This window comes from Heterocephalus glaber, unplaced genomic scaffold (assembly GCF_053883595.1).
Source record: "Heterocephalus glaber isolate CG9 unplaced genomic scaffold, H.glaber_assembly_v1.0 deba00001610, whole genome shotgun sequence".
In the NCBI taxonomy this organism is placed as follows: Eukaryota; Metazoa; Chordata; class Mammalia; order Rodentia; family Bathyergidae; genus Heterocephalus; species Heterocephalus glaber.
The window spans coordinates 32,606,159-32,633,883 of NW_028258381.1; the positions used below are offsets into that span (position 1 = coordinate 32,606,159).

The 27,725-nt window shown below is 41.3% G+C and overlaps 2 protein-coding genes across 2 annotated transcripts in view; one reads left to right on the forward strand and one right to left on the reverse strand.

The window, feature by feature from the left end:
* Positions 1–3,242, reverse strand: part of Septin7 (septin 7) — a 96,035-nt gene extending 92,793 nt beyond the window's left edge. The window contains exon 1 of the mRNA XM_087196420.1: positions 3,144–3,242. Within this exon, the coding sequence (XP_087052546.1) occupies positions 3,144–3,204 (61 nt within the window). The 5' untranslated portion in view covers positions 3,205–3,242. The remainder of the gene's footprint in view (positions 1–3,143) is intronic.
* A 488-nt stretch (positions 3,243–3,730) lies between these two features.
* The window catches only part of Herpud2 (HERPUD family member 2), a 127,105-nt gene continuing 103,110 nt past the window's right edge, over positions 3,731–27,725 (forward strand). Inside the window, exons 1-2 of the mRNA XM_021254593.2 lie at positions 3,731–3,885; positions 9,274–9,391. Of these exons, the coding sequence (XP_021110252.1) occupies positions 9,335–9,391 (57 nt within the window). The 5' untranslated portion in view covers positions 3,731–3,885; positions 9,274–9,334. The remainder of the gene's footprint in view (positions 3,886–9,273; positions 9,392–27,725) is intronic.

Sequence of the window (27,725 nt, forward strand, 5' to 3'; positions counted from 1 at the left end):
CTACACCACTAAAAAGGTCAGGTTACCTCTTCGGTCCCTTTCCCCCAGGCTTATGCTTAAATTTGGCTCTAGATAGCTGATGATGCAAAAGGACAAGAGAATATGAAAAGACCATTTTTCCTTAAGGCTTCAAGTAACATTGAATACTACTATTTTCTTTCAGGATCCACCCTGATTTTCATCTGGCTTTGTTGGGGAATAACCACCTTTCAAGCAAGAACAGGTCCTAGATCTCTCTAACCACACTGGCATGGAATACCCAATAAACGAATCCAAAGAAAAAGCCACATAATCTTAACTGCCTTTACTATGAAGTCTTCCTTCTGCACACCACAACCATACCCTAACTATACGGTGTAAAGACCTCAGCTTTTTTTTTTTTGGTACAGGGATTAAACTCAGGACCTGGCTCTTGCTAGGCAGACGAGGTGCCACTGAGCTAAATCCCCTGCTCAAGACCTCAGCATTGACCCATCAATACTGCACTTTTCAACCCCAATCATTAGATTTTTTTAAAAAATCACATTCCAACTCAGTAAATGTAAAACAAAATTTAACTACTTTCAAAATAATCTATACTAAGAGCAATGTCTTGCAATTTTCCATTTTGTTTTTTAAAAAGGAAAGTATCAGTAGAAATCAACAAATTTGATTCCAAGATTCAATGATTGGTCAAAACTTAAGTCTGTAAAACACTATCATGAGGTCCAGCTGTCTACATTTAACAGTATACTTTCATCTGATTAGCCAAACCCATAATCATGCCATCTTTGAACTCTACTCCTCAGAAACACCATTTTTCTACATCAGTTTCCACTATGCAATAAATCTTACCTGGCATCAAAACAATACAGAAAAACAAACTTTTGTTTCAAAACTTAGTAAAATGTATAAACGACTGCATCACTAAAGCTAAAATAAAAAATTTTCAACTTCTAATCAATACTGATAGCTTAAGTCAAAATCTGAAATGTGGGTCTCTTCAAACAATCCAGTGAAGTAGCAATACCAACAACTCCCAGAATACAGTGTACAGTAAATATGCATACCATCAAATTATATGTCTGAAACCAACCTGCTCTACCACTATCTTCATTCTGATGATCTGATCACCTACACTTCATCTGATCACTTTCCACTACTGAGACCTTAAAATCCCAGATCTAGCTGGGCACAGGGGAATAAACCTGTAATCCCAGCAATCTGGGAGGCTGAGGCAGGAGGACGAAAAGTGTGAGACCAGCCTGGGCAACTCAGAGGTCTCAATTTTTTTTTTAAAGAGTGTGGGTGGAGTGAAAGGGTAAGGCTTAGTACCTTAGTGTGAGGCTCTAGGTTCAATTCCCAGTACGGAAGGAGGGAGGAAAGCCATATCTAACTCTTCTTCCTCCTTCCTTCCTCCCCAAACTTTGTTGTTGTACAGCACAACCCCTTAAACTGCCGTAAGGTCCGTTCGGGGTCCTACTTTGTCTCACAGGTTCTCACAGGTTATTTGTATGGAAAAATGCATAAATCAAAACAACTGATTTTATAACAAATTTTTGAAACAATCTATATGACAATCTTTCATGTGATTACTAAATATCTTATCTCTAAACCAAAATCAATAACCAAAAGTGTTAAACTAAAGAAAACATGGTATCTTCTGTGTAAATGAACATCTACACAAAATAAAATTTTTAATCAATTATGTGCTTCAATTCTGCAAGCCTCTGAACACGTTTTTATTATCTGTATTGAGAGGAAGCGGCTGCAACATACTGCCCCATCACAGAATGACAATGCCACCACGCAAACCACCTATGTTTATTTCACAGCTCCCCTCGATCCTGCCTCCTCTAGCCCCACCCACTGAACAGCTGGGTGGAATGAAAGATCACTTCCTGCCCCCTCCATGACCATTCCTTGTGTTCAGAGAGTAAGAAATCCAGGCAGCCTTAAGTAGCTTAGCAATTGTTTATATCCACTCTTTAGTCTACCCGGATTCTATAAATTTCATCCCTATCTGTACATTCAAAGCCCAGAAGAGTTCCTCCTCGACCCGCTAATAAACTTTAGGGGGAAAATTATAAGCATCATCTGCATGTACATAAATACGCAAAATTAGCGAAATGCTTGTGAATCTAGATTATCTGTTCATTGGATTCTCAAGGACACTCAGGAAGATACCCTCTCTTCGTCAAAATAACAAAGCCAAAAGAAATAACTCCTAAGGTTGAACTACTTAGCAATAAACTCGCAAGAATTTAAGTAATAAGTTAACTAAGCAAACACCGGATGTCACAGATTCTTTCGCTACAACTATAAAAAAAAAAAAAAGCACCCAGATTTGAAAGTGTAGTCTCGAGAAGTAACTAATGGAAACGTGTTAGAAATAAAAATTTCAGCTGCTTATTTCATACTACACATACGGTATGAAACGGAACGCAGGAGTGGAAAATGTGAATGAAACGGCCTGTTCTTCCAATATGTGGGGGAGGAAAGGAAATGAGAGAGATTCTTGAAAGAACAACTGGAAATACTGAAATTATTTTTCAAAAATTGATTTCCTCGAACTTCACCAGTCCTCATCTCCACTCCCTCCCCTTTGCAGGGACCCTCCTTAGCCCCTCCGGAGGGCGCCCTTCCCAGACGTTCTCTCTCCCCTTTTCCTAAAAATGTAGCCCAAACCCCAGCCCCAGCTCGGATCGTCGCGGCTGGAGCCTCGCCCGCCTGCACCGTCCGCTGGGCTGCTCCGGGGAAGGCGGGAGGGGACGCGAGCGGCGCGGTGGCGGGCCGCGGCGGGACCCGGGCATCCTTCCTCCTTTTCCTCCTCCTCCTCCAGCTCCAGCTCCCGGGCCGCACGGCCGCCCAGCTCCATCCCCACCCTCTCCCGGCTCGGCTTCAGGACGCCGCGCTGCGGGCGAGGGGACAGCCAGGGGACCCTGGGGGCCGCACCCCGGCCCGCGCCCCGCAGGAAGCGCCTCCGCCTCGGCCTCCCACACTACCGGCTCAAACTGTCACCGAGCCTCCCCTCCCCCGCCGCCGCCCCCGGCCCGGGTAACTGCGGGTCTGCCGCCCCCGCCCGATCCCCTCCCAGCCCCGCCAAGCCACCGGGTCCACCGCCCCGCCGCCCCCAGCCGCCGCGGCCCCGAGCTGAGGCTCACCCATGGTGCCGCCGTGGACGCTTCTCTCCTCAGCGGCGGCGGATCTCGCACTGACCGACATCCCCTCCCCCCGCCCGACCAGCCCCGGCGCAGCGCAGCCCGCCGATTCTCCAAAGCCGCCTACGCCGATTCCGCGGCGTAGCCGCCCGGCGTCGCTGTCTTGCTTACGCACGCGACGGCAGAACGACGCCTGCGCTGGCTCTCGCCCGACTCCGACGGGGCTTCCGGACGGAGCCCGGCGGCTGCGATCTCGCGATATTTGCCCCTCCTGGACGCGCCGCGTCGCTCCAGCTCAAGCATTATTTCATCGGCCTCGGCGCCGTTTTGCTGCTCGAGATCCGCCGCCATGTTTAAATTGGCTGCATTTGGCACTTCTGTGGTAGTGGACATTCCAGCCTCTTTGTAGTCTACTTCAGCGATGCCTCTAAGGTCAAAGCGTATTAGGTTTGTGGGTGAAGCTCAGCGGCGCCGAGAGGGAATGTTCGGAGGGGTGGAGGGTGCGGTCTTGCCTGCATTAAAGATGGCCGCCACCTTGGCCTCCCTCAGTAAAGATGGCCGCCGTCGGGGGCCCCCCGCGCAACAGCGTCAGGTTTGGAGCTGGAGACCCGCCCTGTTGGCCATAGCTCTCCCTACGGAATTGGCGTAAAGCAAAAAGGCGCCGCGGAAGAAGCCTGGCTGGGAAGCTGTCCCCAGACTAGGGCCACGTCCGGCCCTCAGTTCCTAGCGACTGACTCTTGTCATTGTGAGTGAAAGTGACGAGACACTTAGAAGCAGGTGTCTGTGCCCCCATCCGTCCCGACTTCCTCGACTTGGGGTTATAAAGTGAAATTGAGTCTTGGATGCCCCACGCTTCCCCTGGCTGTCACTGTTTGATGGGTGGCGGTGGAGGCAGCCCCTGGTCCCTCTCGCGGCAGTCGCCTGGTTCTCCGGTAATGAATAGACGCCCGCGAGGCTAGCAGGGCCGAGGGGAGCCTGCGGGGCGACAGCCCGCTCCCCCTGGAAATCCCAGGCCTCCGCGACGCGCAGACCAGCCTTGTTGGGGTGCCCTTCGGGAGCCTAATGGCTGTCCTTGCTGCCGAGATCATAGCTGTGTATGACCTCTTCTATTATAATGCGTGCTAAGAAATTTTATGTACATATAAAAACCAAGAACACTCACAAGAACGTTCTTGTCATCACAGTTCATATTAGTGAAATAGTAAATGTCCAATCATAAGAGACTGGTAAGTTACACTGTTGGAAAAATTGACAGAAAAACAAACAATGAAAATCAGTGAATGAAAGCTACTACTGTGGAGGTGCAAGTTGCGCAGTGATGTATATGCCTTTCCATAAACTACAACTTTAAAAAGTCTTTAAGATCAAACCGTAAAAGTTATATAATGGTTACTTCCACCGAGGAAGAGCAACTAATGTAACAGGAAGGGTTCAGTTGTATTTATAATGTTTTACTTTCTACCAAAAGTAATATATAGAAAGTGGCAGGCAAGACGTTGAAAAAATACCTTAAGTGGAGGGTACATGAGTGTTCCATTTTAATTATTTTCTGTACTTTTCTGTGCACTTGAGATACTCGCAATTTTTTTAAGGAAGAAAAATTTTATATAAGGACAACTTATTTTGTGGTTACGCTATTTCATAAGTCTGCATTTTTACTGAATTTCTGCTAAAGTCTTAAAACTTATGTCCAACCGAACATTGTGTTAAATTTCTGAAACTTCAGATGAGCCTCTTACTTTGGGAAATTCATTAAATTGCCTTTTTGAAAAAGACAATGTTTATGAATCAAAGAGTTGGGTCTTTGAAAGAATGGGCAGGTGATCTGGGAGTTGGGGAGATGGGAGGGAGGGAAGAGGAAGGGGAAACAAAAAGGATCAAGATGCGAAATGCACATGTACCAGTTCCCCTCAATGAATGTATTTACTGTGTTTAACGACAACATACTGAAACAAATTTTGAGGAAAAAAAGAGAGGAGAAAAAAAGTGGGGTGAATATGCCCTTTGGGTTCAAATCCTCCCTCACCATTTATTAGTTAGGTCACCAAGGACAAGTAACTTAACCATCTCTGACCCAGTTTCCTCATCTGTAAATGGGTATAATATCTACATAATGTGGTTTCTGTGAGAGTTCAGTAGACTTACTACATGTGACCAGTACATCATAAATGCTTGACTTGTAGATCAATTTAGAATATAAATTTAAGTGAAATACCATGATTGATGTAATCTAATACTCTGTATGAAAGAAAATCTTTGCCTCCCATATCTATTGATATATTTCTTTGAGGAAGATCTCTTGATAGATATGAGAGTGAATGTGTCCTTTTGGGCTCTGGAATGAATAAATTCTTAATATAAATAAGTACCTTGCCTGAGGCTTGTTCATGCTCTCATACAAATTCCACCACCATGCAATAATAACTTTACTCTTTCCAACGAAAATTACATGGAGAATTACAAGGAATGAAATGATGATATCCTGTGGAAGTTTGATAGCCAAAGTTTATGTAAAGTGTGTGTTGTAAATTATATGTGGGGGGAGTAGCAAGAGTGAGAGAATTGTATTGGTTTTATGATCTGTTGGACTATCTACAGTATTGCATTTGTTAATAAAATATGGCCTAGACCTTAACCTTGTAATTTAGAAAACAGGTTTCAAAAAAGAAAACTGATCTGAAATTCTGGGCAGATCATGTAGATTATTTCCACTACATTTTTAGTGTCCAAAATCAAGGCATCCTTCAACTTTACCAAGCAATCTTTTTTTCCTCTGGTTAGTCCTCTTTCCCATTTTCCACAGTATACACTTCAGATTTTCTCCATTGCTTCAAACCACCTCCCTCACTTACTTTCAGGGAAAAAAAAAAAAAGAAACCATCAAAAAGGAATTTAACAATTCCCTGCTTCCACACTCTCAAGCCTACATGATCCATGCCCTACCTGGAACAACGGCTTAGGTGTCCTTTCTTCCATCCTACTCCCTGCCAATGTCTGACTCCCATACGTCTGCTTATTCTTTGGATTCTGTCTCTTCCTGCCCCGCTGGAACTTCACTGTCTAGGTTATTTATTCTATAAGCTTCAGGATTCTGCCCCCACCACTCCAATAAGTTCTCATCAAGAACATTAGCAACCTCTTTTTCAATTAAGTAGACCCTTTTTCTTTTTTTAAATTTTGAGACAAAGTCTCACTAAATTGCCCAGGCTACACTCAAACTTGGGATCCTCCTGCCTCAACTTCCCAAAGTATTGGGCTTACAGGTGTACACCACCACACCCTGCCCCTTTTCTTATTTTACTTGACCTCTCTGAAGCATTTGATACTAATAACCATGGTCTCCTGAATTCACATCCCCTGATTTGATTTGTGAAACTACACTTTGCTAGTTCTCCTCCTAGATTTCTGGCTTCTCTTTCCTCGTAGATTTCCTGTCACTTAGATATCCATGTACCTCCCAGTTGTGTCCTGGTCAGACTGTTCCTGTCTCACTTTTTATACTGTCCCTTTTGGTCTTTTTGGCTTCAGTGACCGTATACATCCCAGTGACTTCTAAATGTAAGTTTCTAGTCCAGTTCTCCCTTCTGACTAGAAATCTACATAGCTGACTGTCTTCAAAATACCTACTCTGGATAATCCAACCTATTTTAAAACAACATATCCCGAACTAAAATTCTCATTTTCCTTTTACCTTTTCTATTCCCAGTCTTAAGTTGAATCATAGTCAGCCCAGTCACTCCATAACAGAAATGTGGGTTTTATACTCACTTGTCACCTGTCCCTCAGTTGTCCCTCCCATCTCCCAAGGCCCATCAAGTGGGCCTACCCTACCCATGACCTCCATTTCTCTTCACCTCCATTACTGTTCCAGTTGGGCCAATGCCGTCTCCTTGTAGTAGCCTTTCTGCTTGCTGTCTTGCACTGCTGGAACTCATCCTCAGTTATACCCAGTGGAGCCTTTCCAAACTGTGTCAGTCTGCTGTTTATAAAGTCTTCATGCTTTTTCTTAAGAAACTTACACGGTATTTTTCCTCATTTCTGACCAACCCACCATCATTTGCTCACTCTCCGCTCCCTCTGCTGCACCTTCTCTGGGATGCTTCACTCACCCTCCTCTGCTTGCCATGCATACCTGGCTTTGTTGAATGATCATTTTGTCTAAGAGGCTTCTTTGATCTCCCGGGATTGGACTGGGTACCCTCTAACCTTCCACAGCATCTTGTGTTCACTCTGGTGGAGGTAGTAATTGTACAGTTTTATAAATACTGTACCCATCTCTTCCAGTGCAGTTTAAACTCCTCATGGGCAAATCTTTGTCTTGGTCACCTGTGTAGCCCCAGCAGTCCTTCCTCAGCACCTATTTCTTGAGTGGTGACTGGGCAAGGGGCACTAGCACAGTGGCTAAAGTGTGGAATGGGAACCCTGTGGAGGAATCTCTGAGATATATGGGGCTCCATAATTTAATCCATTATTAACCATAGTTTGAGGTCAATTTTAATTGAAATACCAGACTTCTTTCACCTTTTGTATTCCCATTCTCTTAGGAAGATATACTGACGTTTTTAAGAGCTTACATTGCAGCACATTGAATGCAAAAACAAAACACTCTAGCTGTTGTAAATTTAGTCAGACTTTAAAGGGAATTGCAAAAATGTCAAACAATAGCACTTTTAAAATAATTTTGTCTTGGAAGGTACAATTCTTTCATAAAATATGTTCTTTACGCTGACATTGTTATATTTTAGTGAATTATGTTTTAATCAGTAAACATTTTAAAGCTCAGTTTCAATTTCTACATTAAATATCAATAGATGTATTCCACATAAAAATTTTTAAAAACCTCTGGGGCCCTCAGTAATTTTTAGACTGAGAAGGAGTCCAGAAACCAGAAGTTTCCAAATTCCTATACTAGCACTTATTATTTTATTGGTTCTGGTTTTAAAACCAGGGCCTCATTTACACTTCCAGCAAGTTTAATATTTCTTTTCTTTTTGTGGAAAGGGGGATTGAAAGCAGAGATTCACACCTGTTAAACAAGCACAGTATACCACAGCACGACCTCCCCAGCATGTCTGTTTACAGGTGGGCTCTTGCTTAGTAGCGCTGGCTGCCCTCGTACTTGCCATCCTCCTACCTGGGCCTCCCAAGTATCTTGGGTGGTAACTGGATAAGGGGTACGACAGATGTGCACTGCTGAGCCCAACCACTGATGTTTCTTTATTCAAATGTTTCTCCCCAAGTCCCCAGGCTTTGTAGCTGAATCAATTAAAAACAAAAATCTAAACTCAAGCTTAGTGTCTGAGTATGCATAAGTGAAAGTATTCACTAGTGTTCCCTTATAAATTGTGTAGTACCGTAGGCTAGCCAGTGGGAGGCCCACAGTGGGGCGCCACCTGTAGCAGACCCACCCTGCCTGCCTTGTTCCGGGACCTAGACTCTCTACTTTGTTCCTCCCTGACCCGAGCTAATGAGGATGAATGACAAAGAGACTGAGTCAGCTTAATTGCCCGCAGCCAGAGGGTTCCTGCCTCTAGTAAGCAGAGGAGCCTTGAGCCTTTGGCTCACCTCACTTTTATTCACCCAAACACAAGATTCATCTGGTTTCCAGTATCCATTAGTACAATTCTCTGGTAAACAACTTAACCGTAGCTGTCTTAATTTTTCCCTAACATGCAGTCACCCTTGAGTGCAGCCTTATTCCCTTGTGCTCACAGAGGAGGCCAGTTAGGCCTTAATTCTCCTCTGGTCCTTCTTATTTTGGTAATATCTATAATGAGATGGGCCAGAGTACAGCTTGGGAAGTAGAACCCGAACTACCTGTAATAATCTATAGTTGACCTGAAAATGGGAGTTTTTACAGCAATACCTAGTCCACATCAATCTTTTTAATCCATAAAAAAGTTTGTGAAATAGGTATTGCTCTCATTTTTTAGATGAAGAAATCATGGTTCAGAAAAATGACTACCAGGTTTTAAATTTTTATAAGGGCCTGAGACAAGATTTGAGAACTTGTGGTTTTCCAGTAGACAGTAAGACTTTAAAGAGTTTTGTTCCCCTGTGGTCCTGAATCCTGTCTTTCACTTGCTAGACACTGAGTCTGCTGAGAGGGTGAGATGTTTGCTGTAATTTTCAGGTACTGTCGCCTTTCGTGCAAGAACCTGCGAATGGTACTGAAGTCTACATGATGGTTCTTCATGAGCACCAGCTCAAAACATGGCAGCACAAATGAGGCGGCACCACTCATGGAACAGGTCTGTCCCATTTTCTACATTGCTCAAGATTAATAGACATAGCCAGATTTGAGCGGAGACTTCAGATATATATTTTATGATGTGGACTAGGCAATCGTCAGTATTTCTGTTAACAGTAATTTCCAATTATCTGCAAGGTCCTTGAGTAGTTTTTATTCTGCCTTTGAAAGACTATGGAAGAAGACTGAGAGGTGGTATGGAACAGAAAGCCATTAAATAACTAAAACCTTTTTCTTATAAATATTAAAAATGTATAACTTGTTCACAACAGCCAAAGCTAATTTAGTTTCATATGGATTAATTTTTTCAAATTTAAAGCATGAAAACTCATGATTCAAGATATTACACAAGGGCTGGGGGTGCCCCCCAACAGTAAAGTATGTGCTTAGAATGCCTGAGGCCCTGGGTTCCATCCACATCACTGGTGAGAGAGAAAGAGAGATTACACAAGAGAAATATTCTACCATGTACAACATCTCTTAACCTTTAAGTATTTGAAAAGTAGTAGTGCATTCTAATGTTAAATTCACCATTAAACAGCATATATACTTATTAGGCAAAAGTTTTGTTCAGATCAAAGAATCTAAGAATTAACAATGTTAATGTTCTGCAAATGAATGGAATGGACATTGGCATGCCTTTTCATAGGTTAAGAATCTGAAAGGCTCTAGAAAGTGACACTTGCAAAGTTATATAATTAGTGAAAAAGTTAGAAAAAAATAAAACTTCTGTCTTAGTTACTTTTCTCTTTTTGCTGAGACAAAATACCCGATGCCCAAAGTTAAAGGGAGAAAGATTTATTTAGCTCACAGTTTGTAGAGGTTTCAGTCCATAATTGGTTGGCTCCAAGGCAGGGTGGCTTGGCAGAGGGGCATAGAGGAGAACAGTTCATGGCGCCCACAAGGTAGCAAAACCAAAAAGGGCCCTTAACAGTGTCTTTCTGCCCCTTTTATCTTATCCAGACTACTTAGGGCAGTAGCACTTAACACACGTAATCCTAGTGCCCTTGAGCCTAGCATTGCATCATGAGTCAATTCCACCGGCACACACTCTAAATCTAGGCACCTCTGAAAAAGCTTCACCTATGACCACATGAAGCTTTGGGGGGACATATAAACAAGTCCTAACAGCTTCAGACTTGATCTTTGTAAACATCAAACTTGACAGAGGAAGAAGAAAGGCCAAAAGACACAATAATAACATAAAGTTTAAGAACCATGCAACTTGAGGCCCAGAGACTTTCAAAAAAAAAAAAAAAAAGAAGAAGAAGGAAATAATCAGAATAGCTCCCATTCTTAAATTCTTTTCTACAGGAGGGGAGACTTTTTCCCACCAGCCAAGAAGGAAGTGGGGGAGGAAAGCACAGAAATATGATGCTTGAATTCAGACAGCCTCAGAAGGCCAGGTTTATCTCAACCTATCTGGAATTCTCTAGGAATTTTCAAGTTCCAGGGCTCTCTTGGAGGCTTAGTTCTCTTTCAGATGGGAGTCACACTTCCCTAGGGACTCCACATCCCTGGAAATAGACTGGCAGAACAGCTGCCCCTGGGACCGAGGGAAAAGAGGAAAGCACTTGCCTTGGAGTTCTCTTGCCAGTCAGCACCTTGATGTAGAGTCAGCCCAATCTGATTACACAGTAGAAACACCCCAAACACAATAACTAGAGAAAAATTGAAAGTACATCAAAGAAATTCTATTATAAATGGAAAAGGCCACTGCTGCCAACCCCCTTGGCATTTCCTACCACCCAATCAGAAACTGACTGCAATAGGAAATGCGGACACATGGTTCTATGGGAAACCAGCTGCCTTCAAGAACTCCACTTAATATATTGACTTTAGCAGTGATTGTATACCTCCTGCTATGTAAGAGGTGCCTGAAAGTGAAGGGAATTGAACTGAACTTCAGATTATGTAGATAAAATAAGTTGGAACATGGCTTACCATTTTAGCAAGCAGTAGGAACCAGCCCTCTGCAAATTATCTTTTTCTAGCAGACTTTGATGAGTATTTTCTAAAGATGCACTTCAGGGATCTCACATCCAGGAAAACAGGAAATTCAGAGAGGAAGCAAATGTCAGTGCCTGACTAATCAGCTTACAGTGAGAGAAGCAGTTTCATCGGATTAACATGGAGACTGAGTGGCAGAGGACAAATGCTTAGAAATAATTTAAATATTATGTCATTCTCTCCTTTGTGAGGCTCCCCAAAACTCAAGAGACTCTTTTGCTTCTAATCATTTGATATTGACTGGATCCTATATTAGGGAGGTACTTAAGTATCTGATAAAAAAAAATAAAAGAGCAAATGATGGTGTTTGTTACCCATGACGTGATCCATCCCATGGAAGGCATCATAATTGTGATTTCTATATGTTTTTTTGCTCTATACTCTTTTTTTCTTTGGTTTGCTTCCAGAGATTTGGCAGTCAATAATAACATCTTGCCAGTCAAACCTATAACAGATTTGGGCTGGGGATTTAGCTCAGTGGTTCTACCACCTGCCTCACAAGCTTGAGGTCCCGAGTTCGATCCCTGGTATCAAAAAAACCCCAAAAAACAGGGCCGGGGATTTAGCTCAGTGGTTTCACCGCCTGCTGTGCAAATGTAAGGACCTGAGTTCAATCCCCGGTACCAAAAACAAAAAAACAAAACAAAAAAACCAAACAAACCTATAACAGATTTTATGAAACCAAAATAATGCCCATCTTTATCATCCAAGATGGCATAATATAATGTTAGAAACTAGTGTTAAGTTGTAGATATTTCCAACTCAAATTCTTATTCCAAAAGGCTACATTTCTGTCCTCTTAGAATCTAATATCTAACTGGGCATGGTGGTGCATGCCTATAATCCCAGCACTCAGAAGCCTGAGGCAGGAGGATTGCCACAAATTCGAGGTGAGACTGGGGTACTAGTGAGTTCAAGGCCAGGCTGAACTACATAGCGAAAACCTGTCTCAAAAAACAAAACAGGAAAGGACCAGGAACTTAGCTCAGTGATGCTGCTGCCTGTCTCACAAGTGCAAGGGCCTGAGTTCAATCCCCAGGGCCAAAAAAACCCTCCCAAAAATAAGAGAATCTATTATCTTAGAGTTAGAGATTTTATAACTAAACCAACTACCTACCAAATTCCAGGCTTCCTCAGATATGTTTTTCAGGTCATGTGTACAGCCCACTATTGAAGCCATAAATGTTAGAATTTGAATTTGAATGAAGCAGCTGTAGTGCAGATGATTTGATATTACCATGTAGTACTGTGGTTCACATATGGCATGGGTGTTACTTCTTTCTCTTTCATGATTTATGACACACAAATGAGCAAACTCTTCTGAAGTCCTGGTATCTGATAAAAGTGCTCATGTACTTGTTCATTGTTTCAAAATAAGTTTTTAGTTGGAGCCAAACATCAGTGACATTTAGATACTATCAATGAGCACTAGATAACTAATATGTTTTCTCTTTTAAAATCTAGCTGTTTCTGGAAATCCGTAAACAAACCTGACCGTGAATTACCTTCACTATAGGACCGCAGACTCTGAGGCAGACTAAATCTTAGCTGTCTGGTACAGAGCCTGGCACAATGCCTTGCATGATGTAGGCACTCGTGTGTGCTGGGGAAAGCTGCATGTATTTCGGAGGCTTATATGTGACTTAGGAAACTGAATAGAGAAAACACCACGGGAGGTGGAGGAGGTGGTTTGAGGAAGAACTTGAATATTACAGAGAGATTATTACGCTATCTTCATATTTTCTCTTCTATTTGTCTGCACTTCCACTGCACACATATGCAAGCACATTGAGAGAAAAACAAAAAAAGGAAGAAACAAACATTTCCTAAATAATCTTTCCCAGATTTCAGATGGCAGAGACTTCTCTGGGCTTTTTTTTTTTTCATTTCTGTGGCAGTCAAATGAAAGGCTCCATGACTCTGTCATCAGCAAGCCTGGACCAAAAGATCATATCCATCCTTACTTCTCTTTCTTTTAATCCAGCAGCTTCTAGCCCTTCTCTCTCCTGATCAGTTCTAGATAAGAGGCAGGCCTGACTCAGCCTCTCAAGATATACTAAATTGTTAGTGAAAAGTAAACACAAGCCTTCCCAGACCTATGCTTAAGCAACCGAAGTGAACTCTGAAAAAGAATGTAAGACAGAAGGAACAGATCACATAAGTAAAACCCTCTTTTTGATCACTGTCAGGTATTCTCCATCTCCCTCTCCTTTGGCCACTAATGTGGAATAATCTCCAGTAAACCAGTCTTTCACTTTACAGGTAAAATGAATTGCTGAAGGGGAAAAAAAAAAAAATCAGACCTTGAGACCAATTATTCCAGCTACTGTGGCTATGTCATTCTGGGTGAGTCACTTCTTCAGGAAATCAAAAGAATGTCAAATATGTAAAGGCTGTTGAGAATGGTTGCAGAGCAGAATGTAGATCCTCAAGTAATTTCAAGTTTCCTTCCTAACTCTTGGGGAAGTACACCACCAGATTTCATGAGGGTGAGGGAGGAGAGGGGCCAGGGGAAGTGACTTACTTTTTCTTTCTTTCTTTCTTTCTTTCTTTCTTTCTTTCTTTCTTTCTTTCTTTCTTTCTTTCTTTCTTTCTTTCTTTCTTTCTTTTTCTTTCTACCTTCCTTCCTTCCTTCCTTCCTTTCTCTTTCTTTCTCTTTTTCTTTCTTTCTTTCTCTCTCTCTTTCTTTTTCTTTTTCTTTCTTTCTCTCTCCCTTCCTTCTTTCCTTTCTTTCTTTCTTTTTTTATACTGAGGATTGAACCCAAGACCTTCACACTGAGCTACAACCCCAATACTTTTTCATTATTTTTTATTTTGAGACAGCCTCCCACTAAGTTGCACAGACTGGGCTCAAACTTGTGATCCTCCTGTGTCAGCCTTGAAAAGTTCTGGGATTACAGGTGTGCACCACCATGCCAGAGTCAAATTCAGTTTTAAAGGGTGCATTAACTTTTCCTAGACAGTAGGTCAATCTAGGATGATTTAATTATATAAATCAAAAGACTTATCTATTGAACTGAGAATGATCTACCAAAGGTAAGCTTTTTACTTCTGTCAGTCAGAGAAAGAAATATGGGAGAAACTCTGTGGGAAAGATTTTCTTATATTTTATAGTTCATATATTGAAAAGGGAGGATGATTCAATGGGAAAATATCTTCATAATGCCTTTCTGTAATCTAATGTGTGGCTGAGGTACATTGGACAATGAATTGTTCCTAAACTTCCAAAGATTCTTGACATTTTCCAAGGATCACAATAATCAAGGGGGTAAGGACAAGAAGTAAAGAGGGTAAGGAAAAGACAGCAGGGACAGAGAGCAGCTGCCACAGGGACTTTGGCTCAGAGCAGGAAGGCCACCAAGACTGGGTCAGTGATTGCTGTACTAGTTTGCTAGGACTGCCGTAACTAAATATCGCCTATTTAAACCGTAGAAATCTACTTTCTCACAGTCCTAGAGGCCAGAGGTCCAAGAGCAAGATGTTAGTAAGTTTGCTGTCTCCCCAGGCCTCTCTCCTTGGCTTGTAGGCGGTCATCTTCTCGCATATATTCACGTGACCTCTTCTGTGTACGCACAACTTTGCTGTCTCTTTGTGCCTCCAAATTTTCTCTTCTTATTAGAACACCAATCAAAATAGACTAGGGGCCGCCCTACAGATATCATTTTCTCTTGCTCACTCTTTTAAAGGCCCTGTTTTAAAATACAGCCCTATCCTGATGCACTGGGGTTAAGGGCTTTACCATATAAAGCCTTGAGGCACACAATTCACCCTATAATATTGTTCCTGCAAATTGGCAAAGTTTGGGTAATAGGTGTACTCTTTGACTTGGTAATACCTCCTCTAGAAATTTAGACTAGAAAAACTAACAAGCGCATCTGCCTAAAGATATTTACATAAGGATACTCACTGCAGCCCTGGTGGAAAGAGTAAAAACTGGAAACCTAATTGTCCATTAATAGGAAATTTGCATGACAAATTACAGAGTCCAACTATGCAAATAGAAGATGAGGCTATAAAATGGTCACAATGTTAAATCAAAACCTCAGGTTCCAGCCAGGGGTAGTGGTGCATGCCTATAATTACAGCATTCCAGGAGGCAGAAGGCAGGAGGGTCACAAGTTTGAACGCAGCCTGGGCAACTTACTGAGACCCTGTCTCAAAATAAAAAATTAAAAAATAGGTTGGGTATATAGCTCAGTGAGAAGGCTGTTGGTTCAATCTCCAGTACTGAAAGAAAAGAAGAAAAAGAACGTTTGCATGTTAAAGCAAAGCCTCAAGTTGCGGGACACTGATTATAGTCCAAACTCATTTAAAAAGCATATATTTGTACATCCCTAGGAAAAGGTCTGAAATGATCTATATATCAAGTTGCTAAGAGTGGCTACCTCTAAGGTATGGGCTCTGGAGTAGGACCTTTCACTTTCCACTAGTGTAATTTGAATTTTTATAACACTTGTGCCTGTTTTGGTAATTCGAAGTGAAACCAACAATTCTTAAGTTATTCCCTGAGGAATGTGGGTGGACTGGTGCAAAGCCTCTGAAGTATGACAAACTCTAGAATAAAAATTAAAGCCACCTTTATTCAGAACCAGCTACATATTTATTCAACAAATATTCTTGAGCCCCTTCACATATATTACGCTCAGTTCTCACAAGTGCTTATCAAGGCAAGTATTAATAATTTTGACTTATCATGGAAAAAAATCAAGTCTCAGTCAAGTAATTTGCAAATGTTGCACAGTTAATCAACAACAAAACCTTGTCTTTGGTCTGCTTCATCTGCTACTCTGTAAAATTACTTTCTCCTGTTGTGTATATGGGGTACAGAAAATCATTCTCCAGCTTGACATGGTCTTTGAATGTCATTCACAGATCGTATTGTATTCCCTTAGAAGAAAACTGCCACCACAATCTTAAAAAAAAAAAAAGTACATGTAAATATATTTAGTAGCCATAGCCACCAGTCTCAAGTATCTGTGAACAATGTGAGACTCAGAAGTGGTATAGGTGAGCACTGATGGTCTTGAACTCTCCTTGGACATGGAGGTAGAGGTGTGGGGAGTACCAGGAGAGCCACTCTTGTTTACTCCTTTCATTGAAGGGTAGGGTAGCACTGGTGTTTAGAATATTAATAAAGCAGTGTCTGGGTCCATAACTACAGCTATCAAAAGAAAGAGTCTTTTATGGGTCATGACCACTGATAACCACTTTTGTGAGACATGTACACATACTTATTGTTGTAAAATTAGGACTTTGTCCAAATGGACTTGTACAGTGGTATGAAAAGTACATCAAAAGAATCTGTGAAGCAGCAGAACTCTTGGTCACCCCATCTCCTGAAATCTTATCGTTTCCCTCCAGATTGCAGTGGGATCTGTTTTGGAATGGGCTCCAGCCTGTCTGCAAGTGTGAACTCAGGGAATTCAGCACATCTTCTAAATCCTTCCAGTCCCTACTCCTGACATCATCACCTCATTCCTCTAAATACCCGATCTTTGTTCAAAAGAAGTAGGCCCCCAAACCACAGTGTCATCAGATACGTATTCCTTGACGTGAATGGAGTGGAGACTAGGAGGATCCCCTCAGGGCTAGGGAAAGAAACAGGTCAAATTGGAGAGGCTATGGATGCAAAGACAAACTTGCCCATTTCCCTCTGTTGCCTGGGACATAATGCTGGAGATGACAGAGCTCTGGCAGTCAGGAGCCACTGGGAGTTTATTTGATCCCCAGCAAGCAGAGTGTGCAGATGGCCAAATGTCCTGCACCTCCTGGAGGAAGAGCCATCAAGCTTGAGTGATCTCCCTGGATGTCATCCTGGGTGAGCTTGCTGGGCCTTTGCCCCAGGCTTTTTGAGCACTGTGGAGGGCCATGTAGAGAAAGGACTTCACAATGAGAATGGAGTTAAGCCCAGATCCCAGTGCTGCCACACACAGGCTGTCTGACATTGAGCACATCAGCAGGTCTGGCAGGATGAAGGTCGTGAAGATAAAATGTGTATATGTGAGTAAAGAGCTTCGCACAGTGCCTGCTACACGAGAGGGACAAGAGAGACAGCTGATCATTTCAGGGGTCCCACTTTTGTGTTCCACTAGCACTGGAGTCCAGCCTTAAACTGAAGCCCTGTCAGCTCTAAGTCCTGACCTCTTACCCAAATTCTGCTGACTCCCATCTCTAGGCCTTGGCCCTGTTTTCTTTCCTTTCTGGTGTCAGGATGCAGTTTCAAACACATCCTGCCTTATACCTGCCAACTACACTCCAAGTTGAAGTCAGTGCCTGCTGCAGTCATCTTGGAGTCTGCTGGACTCCTTAAAGGGGAGACGTAGCAAGGACTTTTCACCTGCCCTGGACCACTTCAGACGGAAACCCCTCTGTGGGCAGGGCCTGGCAACCTGCCTTTTTAAACCCTTCTCCCACTTAGAAGCACTACCTCACTGGTTTTCACTCAGTCTTACTTCCTTGAAGAAGTCCCCAGCATGCTGTATAACCATGACCTTTGCAGATAGTAGGTGCTTCATGGTTGTTTGTTGAGTGATTGAAGGCTTTCTGTTGAATGTGGGTTTTTTCCCTCACACAGACATGTAGCCATAGCATCTATAAAATAACATTAAAATATTGGTACACATGGGGCACCCAATAAAGATTGGTTCATGAACAGTTAAAACCTCTTTCACCCAGGGTGGATATTGGGAAAGAAACATGGAAGAGTTTTATGAAGCCTGAGGAATATGAGGAATAAGAATGATGTTATACCATCCAAATCTTAGTGTCCGTGCATTCTAATTTGTTCTGGAGGAAAGGGATGAAGGTGAGCAAATTTTCAAAGGTTGCTTCCAGTTATACAAGCACAAAAAGAGACTATTTTCTCTCTTTTAAAAAACACTTATTATAGAAAAGTTTCAAATATACACAGGAAGAGAGAAAAATATAATAAACCCTCATGTCTGTCACATGGCTTCAACCATGATCAGCATCTTGACTATATTGGACTGACCTAAGCAATGCAAAATAGGGCTTCTTAGTTTACTTTAAAGACCATTTTTAAAAATGTGTAAATAGACGATTTAGGAGTAGGTCAACATTCTTTTTTTTTTTTTTTTTTTTTTTTTTGGTATCGGGGATCAAACTCAGGATCCTGTGCTTGCGACACAGGCAGCAGAACCACTGAGCTAAATCCCCAGCCCTAGGTCAACATTCTTTGGGACAATTTAGTGATAATATGTACTCTCAGAGCCTATTTACATATATTTTTCAACACCTGACTAACAATTCCTCTTTGAATTGGATGATTACAACATCCCAAACTCTGCACAATCTCCTGATGAGTGTATATAATAGAGTCACTGCACTTGTCTCAAAAAAAAAACTTATTTATTTTGCAAACTTTAGAGAACTGTGGCTGTGTCCCCATTTAGGGGACAAAGAACCAGTGAGACCAGTTTGTTGTGGTCCCTGCATTCAATGGTTCCAGATGTGCCACTACCACGCTGGTATCTTATGACAACAGAGAGGGAGTCCTAGTAAGAGACAGGCCACATTTCTGGCTTCATTGACTGTGGAAAGATTCTCTGATGGTGGAAGTTTATATTCCAGGGCAAATCATTAGGGAATAGTTAGCAGTTTCACAAGGAGTATGATTACCAGGGAATCACTATTATTTACTTGATTCAACCATACATTTCAACATAGGGTGATATTTCATAATTACTGGGTTTAGCATTCCTATTTTTTTTCTTTCTTCAAAGTACAGTTACATATTAGTATTTTCTACTTTCAGTGCAAGGTCATCTTTTAAGTGCTAATTTGTACCCTGATAATAATTAAATGTTTATATTAATTAAACTATCTTTTAAAGAGAAACCCATCACATCATGCTTAGTGAATGTAGTTTCACACTAAGCACGTTGTAGTACTCAACAATGTGGTTTTTGTCAGATTGAAAAAGCTCACCTATAATGAGGATATTCTTCTGGGGATTCAAAATTCATGTTGATCATCTCTAACTCTCTGACCTCTCAGTTCCACCTCAGACTCTCCTTAGTGAAGCCAGCAAAGCCTTGGTTTTCGCCATTACCCACAACTTCTCCACACTGGAGAATCTCAAACTTTAAAAGTTTCCCCTGGCTACTTCCTGTCTTTCCATCTCTACCCATTACTCTTCTGACTCAGCCTTCACACTCTTTAGTCCAGACCTTTTGCTGTTTCCCCATCCACCAAGCTTCCAGGCCACCAAAAACATTACAGTGCCCCTCCTGACTCTCAGAAACAATCTTCCCCCTGTGTTCACACCTGCTTCTTGATGGTTCAACTCACTGTCCTTCTGTCTTCCACGTTCTGCCAATTTCCTGTTCTGGTTAAGGCATCCATCTGGATTTTCTTTTCTAGGCAGCTGAACACTTCTGTAGTAGATAACATAACCAGGCTTATTGGATGCTCTAAAATGTACAATATTCCATCCAGTTTGCCTAGGAACCCAACAACACTATCCATGTGTGTTCTCATCTCTCCTTGATTCACTCTTAAAATAATCTTACCTGTCATTTCAGTCTTCTGTGCTCTCATTTATCTCTCCACCTACCTCTGCCTTCTTTTGACACCTACTTTAAGAGAAGCTGAAGGTCATTTGATTTCAACACTTAACAACTTTCATTTTGCCCAAAGTATTGATATGGGGGAATAGATGCAACTCCCAAACTTGCTAGATAACCAAAACACGAGTTCATGTTCTCTAAAATTGAACAATGAATTCTAGGGACAATGGAGGCTAAGAGTATGAAAAAACTATTGAGAGAAAGATAGCTTCTCAGAGAGATAGAAGGGGGACCAGAAAGTGTGTTGCCCGCCCACCCCACTTTTCAAAGGTGTTTTATACAGCAAAGCCATGAGGTGAGGTGTTTACAAAGTGGGAGAAAACTGTAAGACCCAATGGAAAATTACAAGGTGGGCATGAGGTGAGACATAACCATGATCAACCAATAAGATTACAAGTACAGTCACCCAGATAATATTGATTAAATGGGTATCAAATGAGAAAACAAGTAAAGTGCAAGGAATTTCCAGAAGGGAAATGGGTTAGGGAGATTGATATTCTAAATAAAATATCAATCACTGCTATTCATCTCTAGGGAAAGTAGTACCTCTTTTCTTTTTATAATGCTAACCAGTGACTGTGCCTCAGTTGTTTTTCTATGCTGAGGGCCCAGCTTTGTCTAACTGCCTTATAATAATTTTTAACTAAACTAGCTATCTGCAATGGTATCATTCATCCCCTTTTTCTTCCTGGTGTTTGAAGAGGATTCTTCTTGATTTCCTCTTTAAACCACTGTTTCACTCTATCCTTTTGTTCTCATCCCTTCTCGTGACTTTGCTCCATCAACTGACTTTGCTCCATCAGAGTACCCCTCCTATATTTTCTGGGCCTCCTCCCTCCCAGACCCTCCCTTAATATCCACAACCCTGCATTATCCAAAGCTTAGTTGATACAGTATGTGGAACACCAGTGATGCGCCAGTCTGTCTGGGCACACAGATGTCTGTTTCTCTTTTCCGTTCGAGTACACAGCCTTAGAATAGAGGGTCAGAGTCTAATCCACTTTTGTATATAACCCAACAGATGTGGAGCACTCCCATAGTAGGTGCTTTATTGCTTACAGAACTATTAAATTCTACATAAAAGGTTGCTTTCATTTAATCTGTAGAAATAAGGGTCCAATTTAACTTATTTTGGGCAGCAAGATTTTTATTGTTTTTGTCAATAATTTGGTCTTCGTCATAAATATTTTACTCCAAATAGAATCCTAAAATAGGAATTATTCAGTAGGGGGGAAAAAAATCCCCAAATTCATCATATACCATAACAAGTCATTGGCCAGTATAACAAATAATAACAGATTAAAAGGAAGACAGAATGCAGATGAGAGAATATATGTAATTATCAGGGGAATTTCTGATTATAATGGAAAGAGATAATGTACGCAGAGTGCTTACTCATTATCTGCTACAGAATAAGCACTTGGTCAATGTTACTTCATATTACTATACAATAAATAAAGTTCCTAGGAAAAAAATTTCCTTTTTTCCCATGTTGTCTACATAGTTTTGAGTGCCAGCTGACATTAACTTTGAACTGCGTTCTCTTTTTGAGTCAGATATGTCTTTTTGTGATAATCCCAAGAGCAAGCAACAAAAGAGGAAAGCGTGTGAGGAGCCAGCATGATGTGATGAGCCACGTGCACTACTGATGGGGGCTTGGCCTCCCTCTGTACCACTTGATGTTCAGCGAAATAAATAATGATGATAATTGTCGCATTCCTAACAAAGACATCTGCTAAACCAGGCAACTCAAGCAAAGCTGTTTGCTACTGACAGCTTGCTTCAAATGTGAATGTTGCCATTAAGAAAAAATAGAGTCTCTGTATTTATCACATTACCTAATATGTCGTGTTGGCAGTGCTTCCTCTGGGGACCAAAAGACTATATGCCCAATAATTAAATTCAGCATTCAAGCTTCTCTGTTAGCTTAAGGTATCATTAGAAGGCCTTTAATTTTGTATATGTATGTTAATGTAAATACAATATATCTACAATATAAAAAAATCCAACCCAAAGTTCAGAGTAATGTCAACTGATGGGTGAGTCTCCTTTTCCATTCTCCCTATCTGTATTCCCCTTTCCTAGAGATGATCTTTCGAATCATACAATGTGTAAAAACTACACAAAATAATAATAATCAACTAACTCCACTTTACTGCATTTTTCATAGGACCTTGAATTTTGGAAAATCCCAACGTTGCTAAAAGACAAATCACTACATTTTAAAATTTATACTATTTGTCAATTAAAATTTTAATTAAAAAACTCTGTTTCAAAGCAATATTCCAGGCAATATTGCCTATCATGCCCAGGGCCCTGAGTTCAACCCCAGCACCTCAAAAACAGAACAAACATCCAAAACAATATTCGAAAGAATTCAGAAAGCTTTACTTTCTATTCCTTTATTGAGGATTAATTACTGAGAAGCATCTGAAGCAATCTCACCCTTAGAACAAGGCAAGAAGGGTCTCCACCCTGAGCCTTGAAATTTTGAAGCCCATACTCCAACCTTCCTTTGGCTCTGCCCCTTCCCATGGAGTGAGGTGTCCGTGTTGCTAAGGGGATGTGCCCCTCACACCCTGTGTGCCCCACCAGGCCACATGTGGGGTGGCCAGCACAGAGGAAAAGTTTCTAGCTCAGGCCACTTGAGCAACTTCCATGGCTTCTCTACCTCCATTCTCTCAAGGTCACAAGCTGGGGACAGGTGGTCAGCTCTGCCCATCTTCTCTGCTATGATTGGTATGGAACTGTGAGGGGTCTGAAAAATCTAAGTTCAAAGCTGATTTTTCAGGTCATTTTGAAGGTGTCACTGTAGAAGGATGTAAATATTTAGTAATTTGTTTTGCTTGATTCATAACTTTATTTATACACATGGCATGGTGACTTCAATGGACTTTTGACTCAAAGCTCCCAAATGTTAGGGTACAGACCTGACTGGAAGATAATATCCTTGTAAAGCTCATATAAATAATTGCCTTTCCATTTGAATTGTGTTTCTGATAGCTGTTTGGGATAAAGCAAACTGAATCTCATAATTTAAATCACTATATAGTTTTTTGTTAATGAGTTAATTTCTAATGTTAGATTGTGTCCCTTTTATATATTTACTGTGGAAATAGTCAGTGAAGGAATAGCATACTAGAGCTAGAACAGAGATTGACTTTGTTACTCTTTTTTGAAAATAACAAATTTTCATAGCTTGCTTTTCATTTCAAACAGTGTTTTATGGATCTGCCATCCTGTACTCTTTTTTTTCTACCCATAAATTATCTCCCTTCCAGTTGACAAGAAGAGTTTTTTAGAACAGTAAATTTTATTTAGGTGTACCCTCACTTTACAGAGAAGGAAACAGGGTGCTATGGAAAGGTAGCATGATCTTTTTTTTTCTCTTGGCTTTTCATTTTCTATTTCTTTTGAAAATTCATTGATAGAGATATCAGGGGTAGAAGATTCCTGAGAAAGGAAATTGCTTTTCATCTGTGGCCTCGGTTTACCCAGGGGTTCATCTTACTGCTTATTTATTAAGAGTCTTATAGGCAGGCATTGACTCAAATAGGTATTTCACTCAGATGGTGTGTGTGTGTGTGTGTTCTCACCCTGTTTTTCATGCATTCTAATTTCCCCACTCTATGCTTAACACACAGCCACTATTATATGTATATTCACAGTTTCTCTAGGCAAATACAAGTTCTTGTACAACCACGTTTTTAAACTTAACAACATTGAGGGTCTTTTCTTACCAGTTCTGACAGAGATTCCTTGTCCCTTCTTAAGCATTTTATAGAATATTCTATACTATCTACTCTATGGCTATTTTATAATTTATTTATTTTTATTAGTAATCTTCAGTTTTAAAGAACAGCTTAATAGTTGCAAAAAATGTGGAAGTCTTACAGAAAATTCCCATATATATCATGCACGCAGTCTCCCCTACTGTGAGCACCTTAGTTTGGATTGGTGTGCTTGCTACAGTGATTGACCCACATTAATACATGGTTACTAACTACAGCCTATACTTTATTTGGATGCTTTTTTCCTGTTTCAGGATATCATAGCACCACGTTTAGTCTCCATGTCTCCACAGGCTCCTCTTAGCCAAGATAGTTTCTTAGACTTTGTCTTTGGTGACATTCAAACTTTTGAGGAATGCTTATCAGGTATTTTGTAAAACACTTCTCAGTTGAGATCTGTATTGTTTAATTATTTGTTTGTTTGTGCTCTACCACTGAGCTTCATCCCAGCCCCTATGTAATTTATTTTAGCACAGATACATTTTATACTAAAAAGCTTTTTGATGGATGCTTGTTCCCTGCCCCCATCATTCACTATTACAGATCACACGGCAATGAATAACAGTGTGTCAGTCATTTCACATAACACAGGTAACAAAAGACAAATTCCCAGAACTTAAAGGTTAAAGTGTAAGTGTATCATAATTTTGGCACTATTGTCTCACTCCCTTACATAAGGATCATGTCTGTCTAAACTGTTGGCAGGACAGTGTCTTGTAAAACTTTCAGATTTTTGCCTATCTGATAAAAGCAGCATCTATATGGTTTCTAAGTTTTACTAACATTTTGCTTAGTATGAATGAGGAAGTATTTTATATGTATTATTGCTTATTATAAATTTTTTCTAATCCATTATATTTTCTAACTCATTTTGGGTATATGAAAGTTATTGATTTCCATGTAATAATTCCATATGGTAGAGATTATTTCAGTTCAGTACCTCCGGGATGCTTGCCATATAGCTCCACATTAGGGCTTCTGCTCATTTACTGAACTCTGATTTCAAATGCAGGGTGTGTTAACAGATCGGTTTAGACAGAATTGCATACTCCTAAGGAGCTGCTGTTGACTGGCTCAAGTGATCCCCAAGGGAGGTTACGTTTCTGGCTTATTTAATAAGAATGCCATCCTGTGGTGCACTTCCTTTGCCTCCTGTACTTTTCTTACCCATAGTCAGCTTGGAGCTGTTATCTCCATTATCATTTCATGGAAGGGCAGAGATCACCATCCAGGTATGAAAAAGTGGCTTACACCCCACCCTATCCTAACAGTAAGCCTCAGAAAGGTAGCAGGTGCAGCCACAATGGAAGGGCCCATTGGGTGTTAATGTTTTACCAAATGGGCAGCAATATGTCTTAACTGCCCTAAGAAGCAAATTAATGCTGCAGTATTTTGCAATGAAGCATCACTCTCTTCTTTTCCATCTTCTTGGAGAACCCTCTTGTGCACTAGAGAAAATTTTATGAATGAGCTCAAGAATAAGTTTTTCAAATGTAGGCAACAAGGAACCCATGGCTTCAAGGATGAAAAAAAATGCACAGTTCTTTCTTTGTCTCTAATCTCTTTAATAAGCCATTGTGGGCCCCCCCCCCCGCCGTTGTGTTCAATGTGGGATGAGCTCTAAGGATATAAACATGGTATGACACACTTCCTGATGTCCTGTGTAATTGTAATTTAAGTGGAAGGGGCTGACTGGGAAAAAATAATCATGAATTTATGTTTTAAGTGCTATTAAAGAGATACACACAAATGAGTGTTCAAGAGATAACAAATGATTCTTCTGGGGGCTGGTGGTAGGAACAGAGAGTAAAAACAATGTAGGAGGTTATAGATGAGATGATACTAGAGGAAGAGTAAGGGTGATTGTGAGAGACGAACTCTAATCTCATATGAGACCTGACTCAGTTTAGTTCCTTTAGAACAGGACCATTTTCCCCAAAGAGTAGGACCTTCCTGTATTGGTCAGCTTTCCACCCCTGTGACACCTGAGGAAATCAACATCCAAGGAAGACAAGTTTATCTTGGCTCACTGTTTGGAGGTTTCTGTCCACAACCAGGGAAATGGACTCATTGCTTTCTGGCCTGCGGTGAGGTAGCACCTCCCATGGGAGCATGTGGCAGGGAAGCTACTCAAATCATGGCAGCTGGGAAGTAAAAACAATAACAGGGAGCCCTGGGTTCTGATCTCCCTCCAAGGGCACACTCCCAGTGACCCACCTTCTACTGGGCCCCAACTCTCTAAAGTGCCACCTTCTGATGCCATATGCTGGGGACCAAGTCCTTAATACCTGGGGATATTTATCCAAGCCATAGCACAAGGAACAATAGCTCATGAGTGACCTTGCCCCTGCCTGCCTCCCCAAGTTTATCTCCTCCTTTCTCCTCATCAATTACCACATTACAACTTTTGCTGACCTTCCTGTTCCTCGAAAGAGTCAAAGTTGCTCCAGCCCTAGCACCTTGCCTCTACTGCTTGAATATTCCTCTAGATTCACTCATTTGGGTTCTTGTTAGTCACCTCAAGCAAAGAGTTCCTTGACTACCCCATTTAAAATAGCCCCACTTGTTGTGGTTTAAATAGAAAGCAGCCCCCTTAGAGTCATGAATTGAAGGCTCAATCCTCCATGGAGCAATGTTCAGAGGGAGGTGGGGGCTTGGAGAGGTGTTGGGGTTATGGAGGTGCTGAACTCATGCACGGATAATCCATTGATGAGCTCATTAGCAGAGCGGGAGTAAGTGGGCTGGTGGGAGGTGGGTCTGGTTGGAGAAGGGAGGTCACAGGAAGTACACCTGGGAGGGGTGTGTCTCTTCTTGGATTCTTCCCCTTTCTCTCTACTTCCTGGCTGCTGTGAGGTGAGCAGCTTTCCTCTTCCATTTAATGAGGGTTGTTTCTGCCCTGGAGCCAGCTGATGACCATGGACTGAGACATCTGCAACCATAAGCCAAAATAAACCTTTCCTCCTTTAAGTTTTGTATGTCAGTTATTCCGTCCCAGCAATGAAAGACTGACTAATATGCTACCTCTTCTGTCTTTCTCTACACATAGCAGTGATTTCCCTTGAAGTATCCTTGTTTACTTACTTGTCCCCTGACTCCTCCTTAAGTGTAAGCACCTTACCAATCTATTGCATTGCTGCATCTCTGGTGATTACAATAGTGCCTTATGGATAGGAAACAATCAATAAATATTTGCTGAATGGACAAAATTTTTTTTTGTGGTGCTGGAGATCAAACTAGGACTTTACACATGTTAGACAAGTCCCCTATCCTTGAGCTACATCCCCAGCCCGACAGGTATATTTTGTTCCTTTAGGGTATATTGTTTTTGTTTGGTTGATCAGTTTTTGTGGTACTAAGGATTGAACCCAGGGCCTTCACACTGAGCTACAACTCCAACCCTTTTTATTTTGAGATTGAATCTCACTAAGTTGACCAGCCTGGCCTTGAATTTGTGATCCTCCTGCCTCAGCCTCTCAAACAGCTGGGATTACAGGCATGCACCACTGTGCTTGGGTGAGTGAACAAATTTCTTCTTATTCTGAATAACCAGAAATGTTCCTAGACCTCTCTCTGTGAAGGAATAGAAGCTAAAATTCAAAAATACTTCATTGTTGTTGCTTTTCAGATGTCTGAGTCTTTTCTTACCATGGTCTCATAACAGGATATTAACTCCAACCTGTATTTTAATGGCAGGCCTAGGTGTCAGCTCCATTTCACTGTCTTTAGTGGGGCCTATAAAATGGGATGATCTGATTAGGCCATCTATATATCAATATACTGTCACATGTCCATTGCCAAACTATGTTACTCTGTCTTCTGCCTTGCCTAAAACACCTATCTGGAAATGTATCAACCATCAGTTCCTTCCTAGAATAGAAGAGAAATCTCAGGGCATTCAGTCATATTTCTATGACTGGAAAGTATTCTTAAAACAGTGTACTTAGTG